The sequence below is a fragment of the Microcebus murinus genome, chromosome 5, assembly GCF_040939455.1.
Source record: "Microcebus murinus isolate Inina chromosome 5, M.murinus_Inina_mat1.0, whole genome shotgun sequence".
Classification (NCBI taxonomy): Eukaryota; Metazoa; Chordata; class Mammalia; order Primates; family Cheirogaleidae; genus Microcebus; species Microcebus murinus.
Genome location: NC_134108.1, coordinates 89,761,867 through 89,781,658, shown reverse-complemented (window position 1 = coordinate 89,781,658; position 19,792 = coordinate 89,761,867). Strand labels below are relative to the sequence as shown.

General features: G+C 38.6%; 1 protein-coding gene across 24 annotated transcripts in view; it reads right to left on the bottom strand.

Moving 5' to 3' along the window:
- The window catches only part of DST (dystonin), a 462,173-nt gene that overhangs the window by 178,913 nt on the left and 263,468 nt on the right, over positions 1 to 19,792 (bottom strand). For all 24 annotated transcript variants that reach the window (XM_020287134.2, XM_076003259.1, XM_076003267.1 and 21 more), the window contains 2 exons: positions 1,429 to 1,541; positions 1,226 to 1,332 (listed from right to left, as the gene is read on the bottom strand). In XM_020287134.2, the coding sequence (XP_020142723.2) occupies positions 1,226 to 1,332; positions 1,429 to 1,541 (220 nt within the window). The remainder of the gene's footprint in view (positions 1 to 1,225; positions 1,333 to 1,428; positions 1,542 to 19,792) is intronic.

Below are 19,792 nucleotides of genomic sequence, written 5' to 3'. Positions count from 1 at the left end.
TCAGTAAACAGTTCATACTGGGGAAATCATAGCTAAAAATGTAGGTAAGCAGAATAGTTAATATATGCAGAGTTTTGTCATATGTCAGAATACCCAGATTGGATTTAACCTTCCAAGCAATATGTAGCCACTTTAAGTATTCAAGCTAAAGACACCAGGTTTAATAAGACTAATTTGGCAATAATGTGCAAAGGTGGTGGGAAGAGTGAAAAAAAATAGAGATGGAAGACCATAAGAAAGCTATCACCCTAGTTCTAGGGTGATAAGAGGCAGGGGTAGGTGGAGGCAGTGAGAAGAGACAGCAAGTGATGGCCAAAAGAAACATTGTGAAGCAAAATTCGACACTGAATCATGAGAGGCAAGCATGGGAACAAGTTAGTGAACGATCCAAAGATGGCAAGGTCTTTGAGAGAAGAACCAGAGGAAGAATATGGAAATAGGTCTAGCACACAGAGCTGGGATAAGAGACCAGAAAAGGGAGATCCTAATCCCAGGGAGCTAATCCAGGCTGAGCTCCTAAATCTCGAGTAACATGTAAAAAAAAAAAGGTATCTGCATGGAGGAGAAGAGAAAACCTAGTGAAGGAGATCATCCCTCAAATAGTGTTTCCTGTTCTCTTCCAGAAATGTATAAGCACTTGTTAGCATGAGCACTACAAAATGCATGACTGAACTGAATTACACAAACCTATGAGAAACAGACAACTAATAAAGAGCCCAAAGCCATGTGTCAGAGACCTTGACCAGTTTATTAACTAGCTCTGTTAATCTGGCCAAATCCAATAACCTTCCTCTAAGACTCCTCTTTTAAATCAGAAAAACAACATCTAGCTTACTTATTTCATGGGATCATATGAGTTAATAAACTTGAAATTGTTTCCAAAAGTGAGACATTCTATACATAGCAAACAGCAATTGTAAAACAACAGCAAGCTAAAAATGAAAATCTCCAAATTTTAGGAGTTTACAGCTTTTATTCATAAAATGACCTATAACTCTAAATAGCCTCTTTTATTTATGACACAGAGCAAATGTTTTAATTAGTTATATTTTAAATTTAATGGTGGAATGATGCCATGAAATACATAGAGTATCGGTTTATTAATTCAAATTCTTGAAAATATATGTGACATTTAAAAACTGCAGAAGTACTAAACTACGAAAGAATTCAGTTAACTGGTCATTACTGAATCCACATCTTCTAGACTGAAAAAATCAATACTCACATTTGCACCAATGCCTTCACCACCTTCAGGGACTTTAGGAAATGCATCATAGAGAGATGAAACATAAGTTATTACTGATTTTTCATCAGGTGAGGAGACATCAACATCTAAAAACAGCAACATAAATTATTTCATGATGTTGATAAGACTACTTTTGATCAGACTTTCATGCCTGTCCTTATACAGTCAAGAAAATAACTCACCTTCAGGGTCCAGAAGTCTTATAACACCAATTTTTTCAGCTACATAAAAAGCGTGCTCTAAATTTGCAAGGTTGCTTTGAACAGCAACAGTATTCATGTCTATCAGGTCCGGCCTAGAAAAAAATAATTCACCGTGTTAATTAAGTTTTCTCATGTGCCAATTCAACATTATATTTACATGTGTACCTATGTATATAACAATGCCTGCAAATATTAATACTAAGCCTGTGTTAAAATAGAGATTTTCATCAAACATTTAATACTGCTTACTTCTCTCAGAAACTTTTGTGTGTCAAAAGCAAAGATAACATGGAAAATATAAAAATGTGCATAACACATATAACTTTCACCAAAGTCTACAAATGTCTCATAGTCAAAATATATGTGAGTATCTTTCTCATTCAACTGATTTAAGCTCCACTACTCCAACAGCATCTTCCCAATCCAACCAGCACCTTCTCAATATTCCTCCCCAAACATAAAAAATTGCATGCCAGTTCAAGGCCATGCCCATGGCATCCCTACTCTCACGTGTCCTTTCATGTCACTGCTGTCTTCTATAATCCTACTCAACCTTCCAAGCAGAGATCAGCCATACCTCCTCTGCGGGGGTCTGGCTGATCCTCCCAGCCCCCATTTCTCTCTCTGTCCCCTACAGTCCTGATAGCTCCTGGCCTGTGCCACTCAATGTAGCATACAAGATAATCTTATACCTCCTTGCCCTATTAATTCACTGTTTTGTGTATGTGAGTATCTTGTTTCTTCCAACCAGTCAACTCCAAGATAGTAAGTACTATGTATTAATAAAATTTTGTATTTTATCCTTCTGCTGAGATAAAGAGTAGACCCTCCCAGCAATCCCATTGCTGGGCATCTACCCAAATGATCCAGTGACACTCTACAAAAAAGACATCTGCACTCGAATGTTTATAGCAGCACAATTCATAATTGCAAGGCTGTGGAAACAGCCCAAGTGCCCATCAATCCAAGAATGGATTAATAAAATGTGGTATATGTATACCATGGAGTACTATTCAGCTCTAAGAAACAATGGTAATATAGCACATCTTATATTTTCCTGGTTAGAGCTGGAACCCATACTACTAAGTGAAGTATCCCAAGAATGGAAAAACAAGCACCACATAGGTGCTACAGTAATAGGGTATTGGACAGGTGGGGGGGGGAGGGGGGCGGGTATATACATACATAATGAGTGAGATGTGCACCATCTGGGGGATGGTCATGATGGAGACTTTTGGGGGGAGGGGGGGAAATGGGCATTTATTGAAACCTTAAAATCTGTACCCCCATAATATGCCAAAATAAAAAAAAGAAAAAAAGAAATCCAATAAAATAAAATGGAAGTTGAAGAGAATTTAAAAAAAAAAAAAAAGAGTAGACCCTCAATAAATAACTACTGATTCATTGGTAAGTAGGTTTGAATCATATATGAACAGCTAAAATAAACATTAATTTATATCTTTGCAAGCACCCACGTGTGCATATATGCGTGCATGCATGCATGTACCAGACGTCATTTGTGAGACTAACATGATACTCTAAACGGGGCATCCTCAAACTACGGCCCGTGGGCCACATGTGGTTGTTTTTATCCATTTGTTTTTTTTTTACTTCAAAATAAGATATGTGCAGTGTGCACAGGAATTTGTTCATAGTTTTTTTTAAACTATAGTCCGGCCCTCCAATGGTCTGAGGGACAGTGAACTGGCCCCCTGTTTAAAAAGTTTGAGGACCCCTGAAGGGGATACTTTGAAGCTAGCTCGATCTACATGAAACGGGAGAAGACTCCTCAAATACTCCTCGTAGCAAAAGTGCAAAATATGGTAGTTGGAAGCTCACTCCAGACAAGAAGCCAGTAAGGAAACTTTGATCTCAAAAACAAAGCATTAACAGAATGCAGAAACAAATGTGGAAATAGCAAAGCCTTCAAAAACAGTGGCACCCACTCCCAAAATCACTGAGTAAGAATCTGTTGATCACCTTACAAAAGCAGGGCTCTCTATAATCCCCCAGGCATTCTAGTTTGTTCAAAATAATTATTTAGGGAGCCACAGAAAGAGTGGGAGGGTCCAGAGGTAGTGTGGGAGAGTGAAATGCAAATTATTTTGAATACTACTTGGCAGGCTGCTTATATAAGAAACTCTTTGAAAACACATCATTAATCTTAGAAAGGTAAATGGCAATTTGTACTCTTATAGTTATGGTGACCTCCCAAGAAATCTACTTACAGTTTTATAGCACTTTGCACTGTTCATAACCTGCAAACGCAGCAACCATAACCTACATGCTCATATCCCAGGAAATTATTAGGAAATTCTGTAATGTTTTTCACATGCTATCAATGTGATCACTCAGAAGTGATCCTACACTTATTATATGAACAGTAAACCCACTGACAACAATAGAGGTAAACGACAGACCCCTAGAAAGAACCTTTTTAATTCACATACACGCATATTGAACAATCTGCCAACTTCAAGATCACTAAACAGGTAACTATAATAGTGTAGATAAAAACAAATATCTAAAGTTCTTTCATTAAAAAAACTGCTTTGTTTCCATAAAGTTAACACATTTTGGAGAAATAAAAAGCAGCCTTTCTGCATCTGCCAAATCTCAGAACAAGAAATGGCATGTTGGTGAGAACCCTGCCATTAGCAAAGAAAGTAAACACTGACTAATCCCAGAGAGAATGAATCAAGTCATTGAAGAATCAAGTTTTTTAACTAAGAGAATAGAACATAAGACTTACTTCAAAATGACATAGTCATTTTTGCACAAAAGCAGCTGTATAATACGAGTTTGAATAAGTCGCCTCTTCTAGCATGGTATTTTAACACTTTCATGGCTTTCCTCCACTAAAAGACAGTACTAAGTAAAGAAAATTGGTTAAGCAAAAATGGAAAAAGGGAAAACTTTAAAACCCACTATGAAAAAATAAAGCGTGTAAGTCTTCAAAATGCTATTCCTTCCCTAGCTCATCTCCAAACAGTATGGTCGTTTCCATCTTTCAATCTTTCTTTCCTCTATTTGCCTGGAGCATCCAGTAGAGGCCTGTCGTGTGCCTGCCTTACCTTCCTTCTTTCTATGTAGTCTCACTGGGATACTATAACCTTTAAAACTTCAGTTATTTTTCACATACAAAAGATATTTATAGGCCAGGCGCAGTGGCCCACGCCTATAATCCCAGCATTCTAGGAGGCCGAGGCAGGAGGATCGCTTGAGCTCAGGAGTTCGAGACCAGCCTGAGCAAGAGTGAGACCTCGTCTCTACTATAAATAGAACGAAATTGGCCAAAACAAATAAAAATAGAAAAAAACTAGCTGGGCATGGTGGCATATGCCTGTAGTCCCAGCTACTCGGGATGCCGAGGCAGGAGGATCACCTGAGCCCAGGAGTCTGAGGTTGCTGTGAGCTACACAGATGCCACGGCACACTCTAGCCTAGGCAAGAGAGTGAGACACTGCCTCAAAAAAAAAACAAAAACAAAAACAAAAAAAAAAAACAGATATTTATTTTCACCCTAAAGGTTCCATTTCACTGTAACATCTTTTAACGGATTGTTAGCAGGAAACTTCATTTCTGTCTTAGGTATGACTAACCAAAGAGCACTGGACTATATTGTAAACATGTAGAAGGTAGATGCCATGTTCCTATATTTTATATTAGTTGAACATTAACTATTCTAATTTCCATATTTTATGGAAACTTTTCAAAATCATATAATACAATCCTTTGCCACCTAAAATAATATATACTAGTCTTTCTATGGAAAAAAGGACAATTTCTTACTTTTTTACTGTTCTACCTTAATATAGTATTTTCTAAATGACTCAATCATTATGGATTGTAATTTTTTTAAACTTATATTGATACCCCACCTTTTCTTTCATAAATGATTAAAAACAGCTTACAAAGACATGAAAATACAAGATAACAAAAAGTTTAAATTTGAAGTATAAAACCAAGAGAAGGCCTTAAAATGATATTGAACACGAGACCAAAAAATACAAATCACTTATATGCACACTTGGCACCCTTAATTTGTTCCAAAAATATAGGGCAAAAGGTATCAAACCCAGTGCTATTGCCACAATACAAAATAATTCTGGATAAAAAGAATGCTTATCTTTCATACAACACCCATCTTAAAAGAGCATCCTCCCTAGTTAAAATAGATATATATATCCATGTATATCCATACACATAAATATGTATGCGGGTATTTATGCATATATAGGTGTATATATATGGATATATGGATATAGTATAAGTATATCATCACCAATACTAACAGACTGCCAAAGACAGCTGAACATTAAAATTGCATAAGATATTTTTAGGTATAGATACCTCCAAGGTAACTTTCCAATCTTTACTCTATTAATATATTACCTCACATGAGAATTCGATAGGATTATGTGAGAAAATCTGACTTACACAGTGTTATAAATGGCTGACGATTAGTACAAGAGGTTACCTAGGGTTACCACATTATATCATGCAAACACCAATCCACTCAATTACAAGGAGCATAAGACAAAGTCAAAATATTTGGAAAGCAAGTACTTAGAAGCATACTAGAGAGGACACTGATTAAAGTTAGCTAACTAAAAGGGGAAAAAAATGTTAGCTAAGAGAAGAGTACATTAAGGCAGACACAAGATCACCAAATCCTGAACCAAAAATGTGACAATAGCTGAAAGGACAGATGTGAAAAATATCAATAGTCAAGGTTCAAATCAGGAGTTTTTTTTTAAAGTATGAAAAAAGTGATGTAAATTCATACATTTGTTAGGTTGTGCTGGCTCTCAATCAGCACTTAAGAATTATTTAAGTAAATATATACAGTTAGTTTTTGATTAAACCCCACTAGAACCCCTTTACCATGTTTGAAAAATTTATCTTTCACAAGCCTTGGGAGAAGGAGATGGGCAAAGCCCATTTTCCAATACGAAAACAAAAACATGGCAGGTTTTTCTCACCTTTTTTCTTTGCTCAAGGACTGTCCACTGCATACCTTGCCCCCATACACAACACTACCTGGCCAACTCAGATTCTTCCTGAGACTTAGTTTCACCATCATCTCTTCCAGGAAATACTTTTCTCTGTTCCCAAATGCTCTCTGCTACCTCTATTTCTAAATTTACCACATTTCATTAGAACTGTGCATTCGTCTGTCTCTCACATTGGACCACAGGAAGGGCCTGTGTTTTGTCCATGTTTATGACCTCAGTGTCTAGCATAATACATAGCACGTGAACTTCTGAGGAGTGAATAAAGAAATGAATGAGCTATAGGGGCTGAAAAGTATTAGTGATTCAAATTCTTAGAGACATTCTCCATCCTAGGTTTGGTCCTTTTCTTTTCACTAATTTCTACAGACAAAGCCATGATCTATTCACTTCCAGCCAAGATTTCAATCCTTATCAAAGTCCACCTGGAACAGGTACAATGTCATACCTTCTCCATATTCTAAACAAGCACACACCCTTTTGAGGTTTCCTATAGGCTTTTCTCTGCTGAAAACAATTTGAAAAATAGGCATAGAATGAAAACAATAAAAAGCATAAATCATCGCTTCTAGGTTTTCCCCCTCCCTTCTTATGCACTCATGTGCCACCAACTTGAGTTTATGGTAAAATTGCCAATTGGGATGCCCTATAATGTAATAATACTCACAAAACAACAACAGGGACTAATATATAGTGATACATACTATGTGGTAGGTAATGCATTAAAGAATTCAAAGGCATTATCTCACTTAATCCTCTCAACAACCCTAAGCAGTAGGTTGTGTTATTATCCTTTATTTACAGATGAAAAAAAAAATCAAAGCAAAAGGAAGTTACATAACCTAACCGAGAACACAAACCTGGTAAGTGGCAGTCAGGATTTGAACTCAGTCTGTCTGAGTACAAAGCCTGAGTTCTTCACCACACTATCCTGGTATTATAAACTGAGAACTAACTAAAACAGTAACATCCAAGATGAAGCTGAGAACTCCAAATAAAGAAAACAGAGAAGAAATTATGCTTCTGCTATGAGAGAAAATGATGATGATGATAATACCCATAAAGAAACACAAGAAGGTATATATATGTGTGTGTGTGTATGTATTGACAATACTCAAAACAATAAGATGGAGTTCCAGATTGCTATCAAAACAGTACTCATCAATATATTTTATATTATATCGATGTTTCCCATACATGAAATGGTTTTAGGGCCCTAAGCCAAATTAAGAACAGAGAGAAGGGCGTGGTTATCTGTATTTTAAAGGTTTCTTCCCCTCCCCCAGGTGATTCACATCAGGAAGTCTGGGAAATAAACCATGTTAGAATCCCTCCTTTCTAATAATCCTTTAATCTTTTTTAAACAATTATAAACATTTTGCATCGGCAAAAAAAAAAAAATACACAATACTATCAGATAATTATGTAACAATACAAAGCATATACAAACACAAAAATGCCTACAGTTCATATACCCTCAGTAGGAGACAGTGAACCTTTAAACTCTTTTCAAGTGTTTATTTTTTATTATTTAAATCTAGAAGAAAAGGATACATTTAGTGTTGCCAAGAGGGGGTGTTACATTTTGTGTTGGCTTACCTCTGTAGAACACTGTAAAATGACAAAGCCTGGGAGAGACCACATTTGGTCACAGAATTTCCTTTTGATTAGAATTCTAAATGAAACAAAACCACTTAAACTTTGTGAAAGACATCATCTGAAAGACACTGGGCAACAATTTACTTTCTCAATTAAAAAAAAAAGATAAGACAGAAAGGAGAATGGTGGTTGCCAGGGACTGGGGGAAAAGGGAATGGGGAATTCATGTTTAATGGGTACAGAGTTTCAGTTATGCAAGATGAAAAGAGTTCTGGAGACAGATGGCAGTGATGGTTATACAAAATGTGAATGTACTTAATGCCACTTAACTGTACACTTAAAAATGGTTGAGATGGTATTTTATATATATCTCATCAAAATTTATTTATTTATTTATTTATTTATTTATTTATTTATTTATTTATTTATTTATTTATTTTGAGACAGAGTCTAGCTTTGTTGCCCAGGCTAGAGTGAGTGCCATGGCGTCAGCCTAGCTCACAGCAACCTCAAACTCCTGGGCTCAAGCAATCCTCCTGCCTCAGCCTCCCGAGTAGCTGGGACTACAGGCATGCTCCACCATACCCGGCTAATTTTTTCTATGTATATTAGTTGGCCAATTAATTTCTTTCTATTTATAGTAGAGACGGGGTCTCGCTCTTGCTCAGGCTGGTTTCGAACTCCTGACCTCAAGCAATCCGCCCGCCTAGGCCTCCCAGAGTGCTAGGATTACAGGTGTGAGCCACCACGCCTGGCCTTTTTTTTAATTTTTAAAAGATAATTTTTATATATTTAAGAGAAAAGGTATATTGAGGTGGAACAACAAAAACAAAAATCACGGAGCTGTGAGTCAAGTGTCCTGTTGATTTAGTTCTAACCTGCTCTCTGTTTGGCTTTGGACACGCATCCTGTAACCAGTGTCTCAGTTCCTTCGACAAGAAATGAAACTCAGAAATTACATAAGTGAGAACAAAAATCACCCAGGGAGCATCTGGAAATGTGTGTGGGTATGGGAAAGATGGTATTATGGGCTGGTGCCTTCATGGGGTTGGAAGAAAGAACTCAACTAACTGATTTGCCAAAGGTCTCAAAAGAGGATTTATGGGAAAGTAGCTGTGAAACTCAGTCTAAAGAGCAATGTACACAAGGTTATTAAGAAATGTCTATTGGCCCAAAAACAATGTAATGAAAATGTAATCAGAGAAGCTATAACTTGAAGTTTTGGTATATTATTCATAAATAATTCTTCCCAGTCAACAAACTAGCAAGTTCACTCATTCATTCATTCATTCACTCACTATTTAATATGCATTTACCATGTGCCAGGTAGAGAGGCAATAAAAATATAGTAATTGTGTATATGGAGGGCTCAGAGGTCCAAAGGGAGTAAACCAGGAGAAAACCTGGTGGAAGAGCATCCAGGTGGAGGAAAAACGCATTGCATAGCTCTGTGGTGGGAGGAAGCATGACTACCAGGAAACGGGAACATGGGTGAGGGGCCAACGGGTAGGCGAACATGCTGAGAGACAGGCCGGATGAGTGGCAAGGTACCAAGATGATGCAGTATCTCATTAACTTCTTAAACGATTGTGAGCTATGAACTATGGAAAGCCATTAAAATGCATTAAAGAGGATTATAAGAGGTTAAATGATCAAATCAGAGGTCAGATGGAGAAGAAATTTAAAGCACTGAAAGTACACTCCAAGCATCCAGGTAGGGGACCATGGTGGCTTGCAGAAGAATGTGGCAGCAGTGAGGAGAAATGGATAAGTCAGGAGATATTTAGAGGGTCAAGTCTACAGAACTGAGTTATAAAGACTGTAGGTGTGGATAAAAGACAACGTGGAGGGAAAAGAGAAGGCGCAAGTTATGCAACCTTGCAAAACTCCAGCATTTCCTGAGCAGGAGGGGACCAAGAAATAGAACAAAACCCAGGGGAGTATAGTGGCATAAAAGCTAAGGAAAAGAGTATCTTAAGAAGAAAAGAATGTTCAATAGAGGCAAATACTAAGAAGTGAAATGTGGCCTGAAAAAAACCTCCATCGGATTTAGGCACACAGGAATAACTCGTGACGCTAGAATAAGCGTTTTAGCGGATTATGGAACCAGAAAGCAGATTAGCATGGGTTGGGGAATAAATACGAAGTGAAGACATGAAGATGGCAGGTACAGACAACTCTTCTGAGGAGTCTGGCCTTGAAGGAAAGGAATGATATAAGGTAAGTAGTTGGGAGAAAAAAAAAAGCATGGGGCTAACGAGAGTGGTTTTGTTTGTTGTTTTATTAAAGGGAGAGGCTTCATTGTGCTTAAAATCCAATGAACAAGATCTGTTGTTGGAAAGTGGAAATAGTGGAACAGACATGAGAAAGGAGGTTTCTGAGGCAATGACTAAGATGAGATCCAGGGCACAGCAGGAGGGGACAGGCTTCGGACAGGTGGAGAAAGGACTCCGGCGCTGAACAGGAGCACAGGGCGTGAGATGGATGCAAACGAGGTGGGTTTGTGACTTTGGTAGCAAAAGGAAAGATTTTCACCTGTAGGCTTCAATGTCCTCTGTGAGCAGGAGTCGAGATCATCTGTTAACAGTGAGGAAAAGGTGGAAAGAGGAAGCTGATGTGAGGGAGAGAAGGAGTAAATAAGAGGAATAGAAAAAGCCTGTGGGTCAGAACCATGTGAATTCTAGTGAAATCAATCGACCCTGAAGCATGACTCTGCTGTGTGCCTCCCTGCTGGGTACACACCCAGACAAGCACAGGGCTGGGCTCCTAAGGGCTCAGTCTTCGCTGGGAAAATAGTGTATACGCAGCGGTTTGCAAGGAACTGGAAACAAGATTCTTTGGAAGTTTAAAACAAACAAAACAAACCAAAAAACCCACTGCATTTACCTAGAGATGATTCTCAGAACACCCGCTATACTCCAGAACACCACCCCCACACAGATGCGTAAAGCCACTGAGGCCACTTGACGTCTGCTCTCCAAAAGATCACACGGTAAGAAGATGCATTCAGTACGCCACACTTATCCTATGACAGGAGAGCAGTTGCCATAACAAATTCCTGAAGATGACTGTTTGGATGAAATCATGTTCAGGCTTAGCATATTCTTTCTGTTCTTGCTAGTACAAAAAGCACTTCAACTTGCACTCCTCCCCCAGAAAAAACCTGCAGTAAGGTCCTCCCTTCTCCTCCCTCCCCCGCAAATAAATATGAACACGCAGAGGACCCATGCATAGTTGCGTAACTGGGTGTAGGCATTCCTTTTTGCTCATATTTGGGCACAGATTACTGAAAGAAACAAAGCTAAGAACTCCAAGGTAGCAACAGGCTATGAAGGTAAACCTTCCCTTATTCTCAAAACTAGATGCCTGGACAAGACACGTCAGCTCACGCTTGTAATCCTAGCACTTTGAGAGGATGATCGCTTGAGGCCAGGAGTTCGAGACCAGCCTGAGCAAGAGCCAGATCCCATCTCTACAAAAAAAACAGAAAAATCAGCCGGGCACGATGGTGCGCGCCTATCATCCCAGCTCAGGAGACTGAGGGAGAAGGATGGCTTGAGCCCAAGAGTTTGAAGTTGCTGGGAGCTATGATGACGCCACTGCACTCTAGCCCAGGTGAAAGAGTGAGATGCTGTATAAAAAAAATAAACTAAATGCCTAAGAAAAACCCAAAAAACAAAAAACTACATGTCCAAGTTTACTTTACATATTCTTTTTTATTCCCCCTACAAAGTAACTCTCTATTAACAGCAAGGCAGAGAGCAAAGATGAGAAACACTATAATTTACAGCAAGCTTTGTTAGTACTTCAAGATTACAATCTAACAACTTTGATAACTGCAAGATGCTTAATGAATTATGACTGTCACTTCACAAAGAACAATAAATTCCACAACAGCTTCACAGACTTTAATACATACAAAGAATAATACTGATTTTGATAGAGGAGTATTCCTCCAGTACCTCTATTTTAGGGAGCTGATAAAAGTTTAAGTAAACCTTAGTGACAAAGGCATACTTACTCCCTCCCCAAAGGAGGTGGCCAAATTGCTTTTACTGTGGTAGAAAACGAAATCTTAAACTACTCCATATCATAGAATAAGATAAGAATGTGAATAAACAAGTTAAAATTAAAGAATTTTGAAACAAATAGATGAGCCTGTCAAAAAATAATAGATGGCGAGACATATGCCAGGTGCTCCTGGAATGTAAAAGAAATCTTAATATAAGAAAGAGGTGGCCAGGCACGGTGGCTCGTGTCTGTAATCCTAGCACTCTGGGAGGCCAAGGTGGGCGGATCGTTTGAGCTCAGGAGTTCGAGACCAGCCTGGGCAAGTGTGAGATCCTATCTCTACTAAAAATAGAAAGAAATTAGCTGGACAACTAAAAATATATAGAAAAAATTAGCTGGGCATGGTGATTCATGTCTGTAGTCCCAGCTACTTGGGAGGGAGGCTGAGGCAGGAGGATCGCTTGAGCCCAGGAGTTTGAGGTTGCTGTGAGCACGAGGCTGATCCCACGGCACTCACTCTAGCCTGGACAACAGAGGGAAACTCTGTCTCAAAAAATAAAAATAAAAAAGAGGTAAGAGGCTGGGCGTGGTGGCTCACGCCTGTAATCCTAGCACTTTGGGAGGCCGAGGCGGGCGGATTGCTCAAGGTCAGGAGTTCGAAACCAGCCTGAGCGAGACCCTGTCTCTACCAAAAATAGAAATAAATTAATTGATCAACTAAAAATATATATACAAAAATTAGCCGGGCATGGTGGCGCATGCCTGTAGTCCCAGCTACTCGGGAGGCTGAGGCAGGAGGATCGCTTGAGCCCAGGAGTTTGAGGTTGCTGTGAGCCAGGCTGACGCCACGGCACTCACTCTAGCCTGGGCAACAAAGTGAGACTCTGTCTCAAAAAAAAAAAAAAAAAAAAAAAGAGGTAAGAGAATGCTGAAAGGAAACACGATGAAAGAAGGACAAATTAGGTTTCAAAGCAAGGAAAGTCTCCATCAAAGCCCATCTTCTCTTGAGCTCCACAGCCAGTGCTCTACTGTTAGCAGATCGGCAACAGTATATTAGGGAGGAAGGGAAACTAATGTTTATCATGTACTTCCTAAGTCTCTGGCACAGTGATAGGCACTCTGTCATATACTATCTCAAGACAGCCTCACTTCTGGTATTCTAACTTTTTCAATGATCACATCACTCGGAAATTTGCCAACTTATTCAATCATTTTTTTTCCCTAACACATGCATGTTTAGCCTGACAGCCCGCACATCAAACAAAGGGAAACAGGGGCCTGCAGCTTCCGCTCTGGCACATCTATAAAAGCTGAAAATAAATAATTTTATGAGTAAAAGGGCAAAGTAAAAGAAGGGAGAGTGAGCCAAGCACGGTGACTCATGCCTGCAATCCCAGCACTTTGGGAGGCCAAGGTGGGAGGATTGCTTGAGCCAAAAGTTTGAGACCAGTCTGAGCAAGAGCAAGACCCTGTCTCCACAAAAAATAGAAAACTTAGCTGGGTGTGGTGGCACATGACTGTAGTCCCAGCTACTCAGGTGGCTAAGGCAGGAGGACAGGTTGAGCCCAGGAGTTTGAGGTTGCTGTGAGCTATGATCATGCCACTGCTCTCATGCCCAGGCAACTAAGAGAGACCCTGTCTCCAAAGAAAAAAACAAACAAAATTAAATTTAAAAAGAAAGAAGAATAGAAAAAGAATGAGGTTGAGACCTGCTAAAATGCAATTAACACTCTAGGAAATGTTTCTTTCTCAAAGGCATTTTGGAGGGAAAACAGTGCATAAGGGTTATGTATCAGTATAACCCTTTTTGTCAGACAATTCAGAAACATCTTAAACTTTTAAAGGTAATACCTTTTGATCCAGTAGTTCTAATTCTAGGAACTTATCCTACAGACACATTCACACATCTGCACAAAGACACATACAAAGTTCTATACAACATTTTTCATAGCAAAAAACAATATTATGAGGGGTGGCTCATGCCTGTAATCCTAGCACTCTGGGAGGCCAAGGCGGGCAGATTGCTCAAGGTCAGGAGTTCAAAACCAGCCTGAGAAAGAGCGAGACCCCATCTCTACTATAAATAGAAAGAAATTAATTGGCCAACTAATATATATACAAAAAATTAGCCGGGCATGGTGGCACATGCCTATAGTCCCAGCTACTCAGGAGGCTGAGGCAGGAGGATTGCTTGAGGTTGCTGTGAGCTAGGCTAACGCCACGGCACTCACTCTAGCCTGGTCAACAAAGCGAGACTCTGTCTCAAAAAAAACCAAACAAACAAACAAACAAAAAAACAATATAATGTCCATCAGTAAGATACTATAAATAAATTATGTTACATTCATACAATGGAATACTATGTGGCATTTTTAAAAATCACTGATACAAGAAAAAGTCAGACTTTGGCAAGGAGTGCCTACTGTAGCCTGGTTCACCAGGCTTCCATGAAGAAGACGGCCAATGTGCCACCTTCCTATTATGGCTGTGTCACTTTTTCAGTTTTCTGCCTCAAAAATGGAAGTAGGAGAACGTGGGCTACACCTGACTTCATATCTAGGAAGATCTACTTTACACAGTAATGGGAGGTTTAGTATTACAGAGAATTTCTATAAATTAATCTGAGCAAGAGGGCCACAAACATAGAAAGTAATACATGCAGGTGTTTCTTTAAATATTTACACGCCAAATTACAGTACATGTAAAAATGTACACACACAATAAAAATGGTCACTGGATGTGGACCCTGACAGCTACACCTCACTTGGACACAGATGCATTATGTTACAAGCAGGTACATGAGCTTTTCCAGGATTTTCGAATGTAGTAATGGTTAGAAGTTACCCACTTCTGCTCTCAGACTTTAACCATTTTTAGTTCACTTGATAAGGTACATAAACAATTCACGCCTGTAATCCTAGCACTCTGGGAGGCCGAGGCGGGCGGATTGCTCGAGGTCAGGAGTTCGAAACCAGCCTGAGCAAGAGCAAGACCCCGTCTCTACTATAAATAGAAAGACATTAATTGGCCAACTAATATATATAGAAAAAATTAGCCAGGCATGGTGGCGCATGCCTGTGGTCCCAGCTACTCGGGAGGCTGAGGCAGAAGGATTGCTTGAGCCCAGGAGTTTGAGGTTGCTGTGAGTGAGGCTGACGCCATGGCACTCAATCTAGCCTGGTCAACAAAGTGAGACTCTGACTCAAAAAAGAAAAAAAAAATTCGATTTTGCCCCACAAACTGAAATACCAAATGTGTATACACATACATACACATACACACACCCTCATACTTCTGAATTCTGCTGCTTGAAGGCTAAGGAAAAAGAACCACCTAGTCAACATTAACCCAACTTCCTATGGAAACATTTCAAACCCTGAAGGGCCTCCTCCCAGTAGGAAACCAGTCCAATCCAGTTTAGCTTCTACGGTGTGACTGAATCCAAGCATGTGACTGAGTCACCAGCCTCCAGGTCACACAAACCAGATGACTCTGACCACAGCCTTACAGTCTAATCTTCCCAATTACAGCGTCTTTAAACATTTAATATAATGAAATATGATGGCCCCATTAGATTCGAATTCAAAATGCAAACAAGGAACAAAATAATTGCTACCCAACTACATACTCAGACAAGTGACAAGTTCCTGGCTGCTTAATTAGAAAACATTTACGTGGTATGCTCCTGCATGCCACCTATTCCCAAAAGCTTGAGTCTTATTTGGCTAATATATTTAAAACATGCCTATGAAAAGAATGCCAGGAGCCTTGAAAGGAGATTTCAATAAATGAATGGGATAAATTAAAAACAAGAATAGGACAAGCAGAAACTAGTAAGCAGAAATATAATCTTTCTTTAAAACACAGCACAACTCTCCCCCCCACCTCCCAAGCATTTTAGTCTTGACATACTTAGTGTCTTTCCATGTCACCAACTTAGATTTGCACGGCCCTCCTGCACATTTTGCACTGTTCTTTCTGGCCTACAGGTACATGTTCGTGTTCATGCCTGCTCAAGAGACATGTTTTCACGTTGAGCAATACTGGGCGCTGCTGTTTTGGAACTTGGCTATCGTCAATGTTCTAGGGCAGATATCCACTTGGAGAGACTGACAGAAGTCAGACAAGTCAGAGGCTGAACTTGAAGCTGAGAGTCAGAGCTTTACCATTCTCAGAAAGAAGCAAGTCAAATTTACAGTGATTCCTGAGCATACCCTTAAATAAGAGCATAGTTTGAACCCTCTGCTCATAACATCTACCTCCGAAGAACATGCAGTACTGTCAAAAATCTCATTCTTCTCTATTGACCTAACTCTTGGTGATATATTAATCCACTAGTGTATAGAAGCTACTGCTGGGCTCCCTTGCCTATTGGCTCTCAGTTAATTCTACTTCATCCCCTCTTGCTTTTGAGCTACTTACTCATCAAATGTTTCTGTGACATCCTTTTGATCTAAGTCCATCAAATCCAGTAATCTCTGTTATTCTTTTGAATGAAAATTAAGGTTAGGTTAGGGGAAACAGTGAGGCTTATTTAGCTAAGATCCCTTACCAGTTGTGGTTTTCAGTAAAAAGATTTTATGATGCTTTAAAGAAAACTTAAACTATACAAACAAAACAAGCAGAAACAAGCACAGATATGCGGTATGTTTATTTGAACTCTTTCTACTGAAGACTGAGCATAACAAATAGAAGTTCCTAGAAGGAATTAGGAAGAGAATTTTTCTAACACAGATTTAATGGAAAAACATAATGTATTTAACAATGACCTGTTTAAACAGAAGCTGTAGAACTATCCCTTGTAATCTTCACCACTAAATCATATTACTTTGTCATTCTTATTACCCATGACATAATCCAGGCTTTTCATCCTCTTTAGAATAATATGACATTCTAAAACCACAGAACAGTTCATCTGAGATTTTGTTCTTACTCATTCTAAGTGACTTAACGTTCTTTTATCTACAATTTTCTTTACTTTCTTATGAGCTGCTGCTATTTTCATAGATAGCTAACTCTAAGTTAAACAACTAATTTTGTCCCTAATTAATTTCTTCCAAGGGGCAAAGACTTTAGCTGGCAGTTATATATGGTACTATTCATTTAGCCATTTCTGAAATTGCTCTCATGTCTCTTTGCTGAATATCATTAGTTTTCAAGATTGCACTATCAAAACTGTTTTAGTCAACAGGCCCATTTCTGAAATCTAGCTTTTGCATAAAGGAAATTATGTAAGAGTTGCCTAAAGGAAATTCATATAAGACTATATGAAGACCAGAGAGGGTGGCTCACACCTGTAATCCTAGCACTCTGGGAGGCTGAGGTGGGAGGATTGCTTGAGCTCAGAAGTTCAAGACCAGCCTGAGCAAGAACGAGACCCCATCTCTACTATAAATAGAAAGAAATTAGCCAAACAACTAAAAATAGAAAAAATTAGCCGGGCATGGTGGCACATGCCCATAGTCCCAGCTACTCAGGAGGCTGAGGTAGGAGGATGGCTTGAGCTCAGGAGTTTGAGGTTGCTGTGAGCTAGGCTGATGCCACGGCACTTTAGCCCAGGCAACAGAGTGAGACTCCATCTCAAGAAAAAAAAAAAGTATGTGAAGATGAGAATCCAGAACATTGACCTCTATTATTTTGAAAGTGTGTGATGTCAAACATACGAGTTACCCTGTGAGCCTCAGTTTCTTTGTTGATAAAAATGGAAGTCACAATCTATTTCACAGGATTGTGGTAATTTTAAAAGCTAACACACATTAGAAAACAGCTATGGCAGAAACTGCTACATGATCAACATTCTACATATATTTCTTGGGTACCTATTTTGTGACAGTTACTTTCTTTTACCTTCATGGATCACTTTTATTCCACAATATCTATAAATTACCCTTATTGTATAAATATCTCTTCATTTTTATTTCATATAATAGCTCTTTTAAGCAACATGAAAATTAGAAAATTAAGTTTTCTATGGAAAATCTTAGGATACAGAATTTTTAGTAAAAAAAAAAAAATACTACTTACTGGGATTAACATTCTTTTTATTTTAAAAAGTCATAGTCTATGTGGGAACATTAATAAAAATGTGCTCCAGTGGTCCCCAACCTTTTTGGCACCAGTGACTGGTTTCATGGGGGTAGGGGGAGAGAGGCAGAGCTCAGGGGGTAATATGAGTGATGGGGAGCAGCTGTAAATACAGATAAAGCTTCGCTGGCCTGCCCATGGCTAACATCCTGGTGTGCAGCCACAGTTCCAAAGTTTCATGGAAGACACTTTTTCCATGGACGTGGGACGGGGTGAGTAGGGGGGAGGGGAGGCGGAGCTCTATGGCCCAATCCATGGCCCCAGGGCTTGGGGACCACTGTGCCAGACAATCCAAATTGGTATACTTGGTTAATAAATTTTAACAATACAATTTACATTAATAGAAAATATGAAGGATGCTGTTCCTGTTTCAGATCAATATTTATAAATCTTTAGAAAATATTATGCATAAGAAAATCTTACTAAATCGCTTGTTACAAATAATACTGGCTTACTTTTAAATGAAAAATGTTATATATTTTCCTTCTGATTTCCAGAGAAATATTTCCTATTCCATAGCGTGTACAAACCTGCTGCATAAGGGTGCCCACAACCCTCTTTCTATCCACTACAGTAATCTTGAGGTTCTAGCCTGTTAAGCCCTCCCTTCCTCTTAGAAGCCTTCTCGACAAAGTATTTCATACGACCAGAGTTTGTATATGAGTAGAAACCAAAGTCACTACGCCACCTCAGATAATTTTTACTACAGAAGCCAAATAAAATCCATATATAAATAATAACACTTTTTATCTAAATAAATACAAAAATAAATCTCAGTTAAATGGATATGTTTCCACAGCAAATCCAAATATATCATAAAATTTATGGGAAGAATAATGAAGTAAAAACAACTGTTAAATAAGACACTGCTCTCTAAATGTGATTATTACTGCCCAATACCCAAAAATATGCTCATGGTGATAATTCAATTGTTTATAACTTTGTCTCTTTCATCTTTAGAGCAAATCAAGGCACCCACCAGTAAGAAACACCCTGCAGTTCAACCCTCTTCATTTAATTCTTAGGGCAGAAAAGTACTCAATTGTATTTTTAAATAAAGAAAGACCTAAGAACTTTAATTAAAAATACAATTTTACAGGTGAAAGTTTTCTTCTAGTGAAAGAAACCACAGTAATATTTTATGAGGCACAGAATAACTTAACAGAACTTCGGCAACAAAGAAATCTTGTAAGCATTTAAACCTGATAAATGGTATTTTTACTCTGAATTCTAAAAAAGGAAAAACAAAGCAAACTAGGAAAACCAAAGTTCAAAGTTAAAGCTAAACGGTTTTCTAAAAAGATCTCTGCCAAAAGAAAAGTTCCAAACAAATAACATTCATAAATTTCAAATTCTCACCTAAAGCAGTAAGAACTAGATAACGTCAAACTCTCCTGGGAAATTTTAGGATCTTGGACACACAATGAAGTGTTTAAGTACTTAAAAGAAAAATGCACAGCATATATACACCAATTTGTACTTATAACCCTTCATGAGTATCAAAGAGACGATATTCAAAGACTATTGTTTTTAAAAGTAGATTATTTCAGAAGAATAGCCAGCTAGCTGCCTTCTAAACGTGTTACTTCTGCCTAAAAAACTTCAAAGAAAAGAACGGAGCACACTCTCAAAGA